This window comes from Eumetopias jubatus, unplaced genomic scaffold (genome assembly GCF_037043125.1).
Source record: "Eumetopias jubatus isolate StellerSeaLion01/CBP00866 unplaced genomic scaffold, mEumJub1_p1.0 scaffold_12, whole genome shotgun sequence".
NCBI classification, from domain to species: domain Eukaryota; kingdom Metazoa; phylum Chordata; class Mammalia; order Carnivora; family Otariidae; genus Eumetopias; species Eumetopias jubatus.
Window position 1 is genome coordinate 37,537,323 of NW_028274818.1, and position 12,038 is coordinate 37,549,360.

General features: G+C 38.3%; 1 protein-coding gene across 2 annotated transcripts in view; it reads right to left on the reverse strand.

Annotated features, from left to right (window-relative positions):
• INTS7 (integrator complex subunit 7) overlaps positions 1 to 11,986 on the reverse strand; it is a 99,723-nt gene extending 87,737 nt beyond the window's left edge. The window contains exons 1-3 of one of the 2 annotated variants that reach the window (XM_028125825.2): positions 11,802 to 11,986; positions 4,233 to 4,362; positions 1,589 to 1,735 (exon numbers count right to left, since the gene is read on the reverse strand). In XM_028125825.2, coding sequence (XP_027981626.1) covers positions 1,589 to 1,735; positions 4,233 to 4,362; positions 11,802 to 11,895 — 371 coding nt within the window. In that variant the 5' untranslated portion in view covers positions 11,896 to 11,986. Of the gene's footprint in view, positions 1 to 1,588; positions 1,736 to 4,232; positions 4,363 to 11,801 lie in introns of those variants that run through there. The other variant, XM_028125826.1, reaches the window with a different exon arrangement.
• Positions 11,987 to 12,038: the final 52 nt, after the last annotated feature.

Consider the following 12,038-nt stretch of genomic DNA (forward strand, 5'->3'; position numbering starts at 1 on the left):
AGTTAACAGTATATATTCCTTCAGATTCTTTTCTGAGCCTAAATAAACACATATATTAATATTACAGGTAAAAATGAGTTAAAAATGGACATTACTTGACTACTTGTTTTTTTTAACTTAATATCTTCACTTTTTTAAAAAGATTTATTTATTTATGTCAGAGAGATAGAGCATGGGCAGGAGGGGCAGAGGGAAAGAATCTGAAGTAGAATCTGCACTGAGCACAGAGCCTTAAGTGGGGAGCCTGAGCGGGGCTCGATCTCATCACAACCTGAGCTGAAACCAAGAGTCAGATGCTCAACTGACTGTGCCACCCAGGTGCCCCTTAATATCTCTATGTTAAACACACACTTCATTCTTTAAAAGTTATATAGTGGTCCATAAATTATTCCCACATTGACACGTGATTTCCCCCAATTTTTCACTTTTTACAAAGATAATACTATGATCATCTGTATACATATATTCACCAACTTTTAAAAATGATTTACAGAAAAAAATTCCTATAAGTGAATTTGCTAAATCAAAAGGTAAGATTATCTTAAATTTAATTCTCTTATAGTTTTTAAAAGATAAAACCAATTAACTGATTTTAAAATACCACACTCTGCTCATAATTTAATCACTCAAAAGGCAGAGGAATGACAAAAACACTTAATTCTGAACAAGAGGAAAGAACTGGCTCCTGATGGAAAAATGAGAGAAGTGACATCCTAGACTTCATAGTTAAAAAGAGGGCTTACTTCTGAACAAGGCAAGTCAGAAGTGAGCCCTATTATTTAGGAAAGTGAATTTCAAAAGTCTAAAAATTACACATTCATTCCATAGACAGCAGACCTAAAAAGAGAATATGATTCAAGCTGGATATAAGGCTTACAATATGAAATTCTGACAAAATTAAAAAAAAATTGGGGGGGCAGGTGCTTGGATGGCTCAGTTGGTCAAGCATCCCACTCTTCCTTTCGGCTCAGGGCATGATCTCAGGGTCGTGGGATCAAGCCCCAAACTGGGCTCCCGCTCAGCAAGGAGTCCGCTTGAGATTCTCTCTCTACCTCCTCTTCTGCCCCTCCCCCACTTGTTCTCTCACTCTCTCGCAAATAAATAAAATCTTAAAAAAATTTTTTTTTTAGATGCCAAGAAAGAAAAGGAAAGGATGGAGAAACTACAGTGGTTCCCTCTGGCATTCTCCAAGGAATTCAAATACAAATTACTGCATATAAAAATGAGCACATAACCAAAGGTGAATAGAAAAACTGACATGAAACAGAACAAGTTCAGGAAGGTAAGAGTCCAAAATGAGCTGGGGCTAAGCTAGATTCAGACCCCAGTTGGCTGATCAGAACACCAACCTACAAAAAGGAATGTTTCAAACACAAGTTAGGCAATAATTCACAACCAAAGCAGCATCATAGGTGGTAACAGAAAAGCATATACAGATTGGGATGGTTACCATATTTCTGCCCGAGTATTGGTTGAAAAAAACAAATCCTTAACATTCAAAATGAAAAAAGGAAACATATTGCCCTATTCAGTACATAATTGCAACTCAAACAATCTTGTGGTGATTCATTATAGCAACAGAGTATACCGGAGTGTGATGGCTCTTGCTACAGGATCGTTACTGTGAATCACAGAGAAAATTCTCTTCACAAATTCATCCACATTCAGAATCTTCTCCAAATGCTTCTCACTTTGTTGAGTAACTTTAAGAACACACAACCTCAGGAAATTGTTTCTATGAAGAACCAGAGATAAAGTAAATTAGCCCACTTTAGGAAAGTAATATTTAATTAGGAATCAAAGCAACACTAACGGTACTAAATTTTAGCAATGGGCCAATGTTTTTCAATCTATTATTATTTCTCGTCATTAAAAGAGCTGAAGCCTACACTTTGGTTTTTGTTGTTGTTGTTGTTTTTAACTACCAGGCTGGTTTAATATTCAAAAATGAAGCAATGTAATTCATAATATTAACAGGCTAAGGAAGTTACATGATCATATAGATCAATGCAGAAAAAGCAATGAACAAAATTCAATAACACAACCATGATGAAACTAACCAAACTAGGAACAGAAGAAAACATCTTGATAAAGGATATAAACCAAAAGCCCATAGCTAACATTATATTTAGGTGGTGAAAGAATGAATGCTTTCCTCAGAATTCTGGGGAAAAGGCAAATGTGCCAGCTCTCATTACTCTTATACAACATAGGGCTGGAACTTCAAGCTAGTGCAGTAAGAAAAGGAAATAAAAGGCACACAGATCAAAAAGGAAGAGAATCTGCCCTGATTTGCAGATGACATGATTGTGGGAGTGGATGGCATATTTGATTACTTCACCATGTTAGAAGAGGGATTCTCAAGTTTTTGCTTTTGCATTTGTTAGTGTACCTGAAATGCCCAAACAGAACAAAACAAAACATAAGGAATCCTTTTCAAATGTCTGACACTCTTCCTAAAGATAATAATTTGCTCATGTTGTGCATACTGCTCATCCAGGTATGTCTTAAATTTATTACGTACAATAAACACAAATGTTCAAACTGTCAGAAAGGTAATATTTCATAGATTCCGAAGACCAAACGCCAAGACTGCTATCTTGGCTCTGTCTCTCACTAACTGTATTATCATTGTGGACAAATTTAACTTCTCTGCTCAGTTCCATTTCTTCAATTATATAAAGCTGAGCAACAGTACTTACCTCACATATGTGCAAATGAGAAAAGCATCTGATATATAGAAAGAGCTCAGTAAACAGTGAAATAAATGTTCCCGTTACTCCTTCACGTCTTCTTCTAATCAAAGAATACTGACAACATTACCCACAAAAATTTAATATGTTTGAGGATTTTCATCAAAGAAGATTATATATAAGACAAAAATTGAGGCAAACAAATAGAAAATTTGTAGTAAAGAAAATGAGATCATATGGCAAAATATTCAACCTCACAAGTTATTTATAAAATGCTAGTTAAAACAGCAATGAAATACCATTTCATAACTAGCAAATCAGAAGTAATAAAACTAATAGCCAGGGCTGACTAGGTTGTGGTCAACAGGTATGTGACCTTGGCGAAAGTATGAACTGATAGAACTGCCTTGGCAAACAATGTGCAATACATTTGAAAGGAAATAAAAAACTCAGGTCTGTTATATGGGATATTAGACGTCCTATAACTCAGCATTTACAGCTCTGTCTCTCTCTCCTCCCACAGTGGACAGAACTAATTCCAGACTCAATCCTCTCCGATGTGTCCTATTGTATCAGTTACCTGGATGTTATCTGACATCCTCAGACATGTATGAGAAGGAAGGACGAGAAATGTTAAAGCCAAGGTCAAGAACTCTAAGCATATATTAGGGAAAGGAGAACATAAAGGAATGAAGACTTAAGTATCAAGAAGGGTTGTGGAACTGAAATAACATACTCAAGATCAGAGGAGATCATTTGAGAGCTTTCAAGATTCAAAGTCTGGAGACACTGCTCTGCTGATGTACCTACAGAAAACGGGAGCTACATGTAGGAATCGTATGGTATTTGGTGGCGTGAAGCCTACACTTAGAATACGAAGCATAGGCAGTTGGCAAGGCCTGCAATCCTGCTGCAAGACACCCAGATGGCAGTGACAGAGAGAAAAGCCCTGGGGATGAATTAAATCTCCTCCATCACCGTATGCCGAAGGCCAGGAGGTCAGATGGTCTCCTCTTCTCTCAAGCTAATTCTACACATCTCTTCTCCTTCAAGTCTGACTCGGTGTGTGTATAAACACACAAGTGCATGGAAAATGGCAGAAAGAAGCAGGAGAGGGACTGGTGGGGAGGGGAAAAAAAACCCCAAAAGGTATTTATCCAGTCCATCCATGTTTCAGGCACTTCACAGTAACATGTAATCTTGTGTTATAAAACAAGTTATTAAATCAGGAACTTCTCAAAACAATCTGTGCAAACCACAGATACTTCCAAAAGTTGCAATAATATATATATTAAGATTATCTTAACTGGATTTATTCTGTTCCCCAAAGAAATAAGTCCTCTCTGACTTGTAACTTCATTTCTGCTTAAAACGCCATTATATTTCATGCCAAAAAGTATAAACTGCCATGTACATCCACTAAAATGTTCACTAACCATGCGGAAGTCCCAAAGGGCAAAAACAATAAAGACCACAACATTATAAACAAAGAAATCTGAACAAAGTACTTTAGGACACTGAGGCTTTAAAAAGACTTACCCAACTCTGAAAACATCTGCTAACTTTAGGAACGCAGAATTGATGAGAATAGGAAATGGATACTTCTGAAAGAGTCTGGGGAAGCGAACAACTGCTTCACACTGTTCACCAAGTTTGCCAGATCTCAGACCTATGAAAAGCATGAAAAAGGGAGAACAGCTTACAAACCTGTAGCTACAACAAAACAAAAATAGCAAATACCCACACAGCATCATACAGCCGTAAAATAACAGTCATTCACAATTAGGTAAGGTACCACTGTAACTCATGAGCTTTTTAAAAAATAAAAATGGCCTATAAAATAGTAATTTGGTAAATTGCCACTTTAGATATAAAATAATGAAAAAGAAAATTTTTTTTCAAAAAAGTTTGAGTATTTTAAGACTACCTGGGGCCATAAAATAAATCTCAGCAAATTTAAAATGACCGAAACCATACTTTGTTATGTTCTTTGACCACAGTGGAATTAAATTAGAAATTGCCAGGAGAAAAATATCTAGAAAATTCCCAAATATTTGGAAATCAAACAACTTCTAAATAAGCCATAGGTGAAAGGGAAAATTAGAAAAATCTCCTGAACTGAATGAAAATGAAAGCACAATCTGTGTGATGCACCTAATGCAGTTCTTGAAGAAACATTTATAACATCTAACGCTTTATATTAGGAAAGAAGAAAGGTCTCAAATCAATGGCCTAACAAGGGGCCAAGATAATTCAATGGGGAAAAGATATTCCTTTTAACAAACTGTTCTGGAACAAGTGGCTATCCATAAGCAAAATAAATAAAATCTCAATCCTTAATTTGTACCATATACAAAAATTAACTCAGAATGAACCACAGACCTAAATGAAAGAGCTAAAATTATAAACCATATAAAGAAAATACAGAGGAAATCTTTGTGAGCTTGGGTTAAGCAAAGAATTCTTGGGTTAAACAAAGAAATCAAAAGATACTTGTTAAGAGAATGAAAAGACAAGCGACACACGAGAAGAAAATATTTACAGAACACATACCTCATAAAGGACAATGTGGAGGCCGCTTTTAGGCCACAGGCTTGAGCAATGGAAACTGAATAAGGTAAAGGGGCCCACAGCAGCCACTGAGCTGAATGCAGACAGGCCCATTAGGTGACCCACCTCAAAATATTCATAAGCCCTAGCTGACCATGGGCTACTTACAACGAGGCACAGGTACCAAAACAGGAAAACTCCATAGTTCCCAGGCCTCTTCACTTCCCCCACTATTATACTCCACCCCCCTCCACCACTGCCTCCTCACAGTCTCCTTTGCTGTCCTGCCATGCTGCTCCCTTGCAGTGTATTCAATAAACTATCTCCTTTGTTCTGTCTTGGGTAAATTCACAACCCACACTTCCAGTCTCCACCCAATAGGGTCGCTCCACAGGCAGAATCCATACTTCCAACACCTCAATAAGACGACAATCTGATTTTTGAAATGGGTGAGATTTTAAGAGAAATTTCATTAAAGAAGAAATATGAATGGCAAATACATGCAAGTTAACAGATGTTCAACACTGCTGATCATCAGGGAAATGTAAATTAAAAACCACATTAAGATACCACTACATACCCACTAGAATGGCAAAAAATTTTAAGAATGACATATCAAGTGCTAATGAGGATATGGAGCAACTATAACTCATATATTGTTGGTGGGAATGCGAAACTATACGTTTCTTTGGAAAACAGTTCGGCTATATTTTTATAAATATAATCATATACTTACTATATAATCAACAATCCTACTTCTAAATATTTATCCAAGTACATTGAGAACATATGTCCATACAAAGATTGTATCTGTATCACAGCAATTTTATTTGTAATAGCCCCAAACTGGAAAAAAACCCAAATGTCCATCAACTGGTGAATGAATAAACAAACTGTGGTCTATCCATACAATGGACTACCACTCAATGATAAAAAGGAAACAATTGCTGATTCATGCAACAAGGGTAGATCTCAAAATCACTGTGCTAAATAAAAGAAGTCAGACCCCAAAACGACTACGATACTGTATGACTATTTTATAGGACATTCAAGAAAAAGCAAAACTTTGGGACAGAGAACAGATCAGTGATTGTCAGGGGCTAGAGAAAAAACTGACTGCAAAGGGATACAGGGAAAGTTTTTGGGGTGAAGGAAATGTTCTATGTCTTGACTGTGGTAGTGGTTTCAGGACTGCATCCATTTGGTGAATTTTATTACCTATAAATTATACCTCAAAAATCTGATTTTAAAAATGTAAAAAAAAACAAACCAACAAACAAAACGTTAATGTTCAATCCCTAAAAATATTCATTTAGAATGGATATCTTGATATGGTATTAATAGCATCCGCTTCAAATATTTCTTTTGGTATTTTAGCATTTATAAAATGCTAATTATATCTATATTCGTACAAGAGTAAGTGCTCTAGAATATCTCTTCAATAAACTCTGCTCACTGTTAAAAAATGCCAAGGAAATACTCCTCTGAGGACTCTTTATTGTCACTATGTTTCAATACAAAAGACAACCACAGAGTAAATCTGCATAGGCAATTTCTACAACTTATTAATGGTTTGAGTTCTGTAAATGCACTCATGTTGGTTATTTGGTACTTGGAATATATTTCCTCGTAGGAAAAAAAAAAAAAGCACTATGAGCACTCATCATATTCCAGAATCCAATAACCACTTATAATAAAAGTTCCTATGGGAAAATTAATTCAAGTTTCTCATGGAGATATTTAGAACATATTCCTTCTTTGCCTGCTCCCTTCTTCCCCTACCCCCACCTCCATACACAAAAGAACTGACACTAGAGCTCCTGGAGTCAGCTTCCAGGCAAATACAGTGCCAATGGAAATGTTCTAGGTAACTGGCAGTGCCTCATGTAGCCTTAAAAGCTTTTCTAAAGGCCTGACTTGGCAAAGGGGTCAAGAGACACACACATAGGGCAGTAAGGACAGAGGAGAAGGAGAGAGGAGGAAGGCCCAAGTCTGAGGATGGAGGTGAGAGAACAAAGGAACAGATGTGTTTGTGTGTGTGTGTGTGTGTGTGTGTGTGTGTGCTGTGGGAATCTGCTGGGATAATCCACAGTAATCGGGACTTTTTTCCTCCTCTTCTTTCTGCCAGTAGTTGAGTGATGGAAAAGGGAGTAAAGTGCTGCTTGTAATAAGTTAACCTTGGTTGGGATGAAAAAGGTAAAGTAGGAGGCAGCCCATGGAGAGGGAGTTTGCTGACAGAATATGATCTGTTTCACTTTCCCTTAAAAAACACAACCACAGACTACATTCATTGGTTTAAATATGATGATTTAAAATATACCAAAGATAATTTTGAATCTGGCCAAAGAAATGTTCTGATTTCTCTAATACTGTCAAACTTTACTTCCTTAAGATAAAATAGACTCTCATTCCTGTAGCAGGGCTGATCAGAATAAATAAGTTAAAGAATAGTAAATTTCTTGCTTAATAACTGATGTAAGAGCTTTAGGAAAAAGGAAACAAGCAAGGCTGGTTCTGAGGGACAGAAGCTAAGGTGCAAGAGAAGAGAGAAATGTATCAAGACCTAGGATTTAGCAATAATCTCAGGCTGAGGCAGTATGGTACCCATCTTGCTTGCTCTGGGCCAATTCCAATTCCAGAATAAGCCAAGCAGCTGAAAACAGGCACTCAGCACGGTCAGATCTTGTTCTAGGAGGAACTGTTCACTTTATTTCTGTTGCTAGCTACAACCAACCTAAGGAAGAATGCCCTGATCATAAGACCAGTGATCGTGAGAATGTCACTCTAAAACCAGAGATTAAGGTGGAGGGATGCAATTCCTGTTTCTACATCTTTCTTTGTATTCTCCCGAAGAAATAGAGCTCTTTCTTTTCAGTGCCTGCAATTAAACAGTGCTTAAATCAGTTGCAACATTCAGGTAGACTACGGAGAACTAAAATAGGTTGTCTGTAAATTGCTTATTCATTCAAACTTCATTTGACAGCAGTGAAATTCATTATTCTAGACTTACTTAGCACTTAACACGTGCAGAACATTTTGCTAGGCTAGTGGTTTTCAGCTGTGGTTCTGCATCAGAAACATTTGTAAAACTTTTCAAAAATACCTGTGCCAGAGTTTTACTCCAAACCTACCAAATCTGAGGCTGGGGCCCAGGCATCTGTTTAGCTACTTTGAGAAGGCAGGAACTTAGATCCTCAAGCTATCCTCCACCACTTCTCACCCTATTTAACTGCCCTGTCTATACTGGAGTTAGAAAACTAATAGTTTGCTGAATTTGGCACTCAAATTTCATCTGATAGACAACAATGTTTTTTAAAGGTTTTGAATTCATTGTCAAATTTTAAAAATGAAATGAGATTTCAATAAAACCCAGAATTTCTGGTTTTGAAATTTTTTATCGTTATGTTAATCACATTAGTTTTGAAATTCTTAAAGATCTGCAATGTCACTAAAGAAGGTGGGAGTCTTGACCAAAGAAACACTGTAGTATTGCAGGTCTGTGCTGAAAGCCCATTTGGGCTTGATAATCATTTCTGATAATAGCCATGTACCCTACAATCTTTCTCTAGCAATTTTTGGCTGCCTTTGGGCACACATAACTAGAAGAGAATCTTGGATGAGAATTTAAAGTGCTGGTAAGGGGGCACCTGGGTAGCTCAGTCGGTTAAGTGTCTACTTTTGGCTCAGGTCATGATCCCAAGGTCCTGGGATGGGGCCCAGAGTTGGGCTCTCTGCTCAGCGGGGAGTCTGTTTCTCCCTCTGTCCCTCCCCCTGCTCATGCTCTCTCTCTCTCTCTCAAATAAGTAAATAAATAAAATCATTTAAAAAACAAATAAAATAAAGTGCTGGTAAGAAAGTTAATAAAGTTAATAAAACGTGGCACCATGAAATCCAAGCTCGATAAAGAAGAAACAACAGGAAGAGTCTTTTGGGTAGGGGAAAGTAGACGGGTGAATATACTAAGGTCTGAATGAAAATAAAGAATGATCAATATAGCAGTTAGTCATGATGATGGTGATGGTGCATAGTAAGTGCTTATTCTGTGCCACTCTACTAAGCAATTTACACGAATTAAACTCTCACTGCAATCATAGAAGTTAGGTACTATTATTATCCCCATTTTAAAGATGACACAGGCAGACTGGTTACGCAATATGCTTAAGAAACAGCTAATAAATGGCAGACCTGGGATTCACATCCTGGCAATCTGGCTCCAGAGCCTATGGTCCTAAACTATTATGCTAAAATACATCTTGATCAAGTAACTAACTAGAGGACAGAGGTTAAGATTTTAAAAGGGATATTTAAATTATGATTTTAGAGTGGTGTAATTCTGACGACAGACAAATTCCAAGGAACTGGGAAGAATAACATAAATGATGGTAAACTTGGGGATCGTTATGTACAGTAATCAAGTTTTCAAAACAACACACATTTCCAGGTAGCATGTATCAGCCAGAGTTCTTAGCTTCAAGCAACACAAGCTAACTGGCTGATTAGGCAGAACATGCGTTTATTAAAAACCTAACAAACAGTTTCAAGGCTAAACATCTATGAACACCTACTACCACACTGCCAGACTGATTAGATGAAGAGAAGTCTTGTTGCTAGGAAACACCAGATGCTACAATCAGCTCTGCTGACATCCAGGAACCCTGTAGCCATTGCCGCTGTTACTGTCCCCCAGGAACACCGCAACCGCCGTGGCTGCCAGGGCACAGAACTGTGAGCCTGCTCTCCAACTATGCCTTCTTGCGCTGCTGAACTCCTAAATCACAGAGGCCAGAGGAGGTCTGTCTGACCAGCAGGGCCAAGTTCACATCCTGCGCTCTTGCAAGGGAAGCCAGGAAGGTGAACTTTGGCTTCCACCCTGGTGAGGCAGGGAATATAGTGTGGGTCATTCCTTAAGCACAGGAGGAGTGACTACAAGATGCTAAGCGACCACCAACAGGAGGAATACCCATTACAAAGAACACTGCTAATACACATTACCTCACAAGCACATTTTAGAAGAGTTTGTTATACACATTCGCTTTAGCTAAGGTGTGAGGATAACTCAAAAAGGAAACATAATACATATATACCTTAAAGTGTATTCATTAAAAATGGGGGTAAGAGCAGGAAAAAATACAAACACAAGTACACACCACACATTAGAAGGTAACCTAACAACCCATAGCTTAATAAATCGATAATGTCTTTAGATTTGGTGGGGTTATTAGATATCTGGACCTGCAACTCTCAATGGGGAATAAGGAAGAAATTTCCAGGATGGAAAGGAAAGGGTTATGTAGTGTTTAAAAAACACATCTAATATTATAATTTTATCTTTCATGGGGAAAAGCCCTATAGCTTTGGTAAGAGCAAAAAGTTCAACACCATTTTCTTGACTGATGGGGATGCACTAAAGATACTGTGACTCAACCAAAGAATATCTCACTGGAGTGCTGTGACATTTTTATGTTGATCAAAAAGAGTTAAAAGCTTTTTAAAAAGTCTAAGAAACTCTTATCTAGACCTACCTATTAGAAAGGTTTACAGGTTAAAAAACAAAACAAAAAAACCGAAATCCCCAAAAAGTTAACAGAGTGTCCAAGTCAGAGCAGGGAACTGGCTCAAAGTGGACTTAAAGAAGATCCTTCTAACCTGTAGCCCCAATTTTCAATATATTATATAGTGGCTATGGTTAATGAAGAATTAACTGTATACCAGGTGACAAAATGTTCCCCCCATTCAATAAAAATCACTGAAACAAAGAATATTCGAGTTCTTTACTGTCAAACATTTGCCTCTGCCTCCCACAGCCTTATTTAAGAAGGCATATCTCTTTAGCATTTAGTAAAGGCTTCTTTTACATACAATTATATATCACTTAATATTTGCAAATCCTGCAACCTCAATGGTACTGCAATTTGTAAACAAAAAAAACGAGGTTAGGTGAAGTTAGGTGACCTGTCCATGATCATAAAAATGGTGGCACTGTAATTCGACTCAGTCTAACTCCAAAGCTCCTTCCACTACACCAAGCAGCCCTCCCACCTCCCACCCCTCCCTTCCCACAGGAAAACAGAACTCGTGGAATTTACAGAAAGAGGAGCTATGATTTTCGGATTTTCTTGGCCGTGTTTAATGTCTAGTAAACCGTAGGTAAGAATTACAGAAATAAAATACGTCGTTATAAAGTGGGTGCAAGATTATTATTCAGCACTCTTGATGAAGACCTTGTCTCACCTGAACGTACTGACAATTTCAACTTAAATGTAGCATTTTTACAAACTGCTTGGAAAATCGGGGTACTGTGCCCTCAAGCGGTCAAACAGGGCCCATCACTGGAGCTCACTACTTGTTCAGCTGGTGCAAAGCCAAACCTGCAACGCTGCAATTTTCCTGCAATCTCCCAAAGCTGCAAATGCTCTGGACTCACCAAAACCATAGATACCCGCCCCCGCCCCCGCCCAGGGAAGCTAGGCGCATGCGCCTGGCCGGCGGCTACCACCGCCTGGTGGCGCCACAAACCCCCACGCCCGTTTCACCCGCTCAGCCCGCTCTTTCGAATACCTTTGTCTAATTCCATAAGGGCAGAGTTAGCATCCAGCTCCTGTTCGCCATAGCCAGCATCTGCCAGGAAAGACTTAGTTGAGTTTGACGCCATGACCCGAATAGTCACTCGACTAGCCTATTTAAAAAGATTGCAAACTCTGCCCCAGCACCGCCATCTTCTTCCACCACCTTCTCGCGGATTTTTCCTCCGCGCTCTGTCAAGCCCTGTTACGCATGCGCCCTGGTCACCCCGCC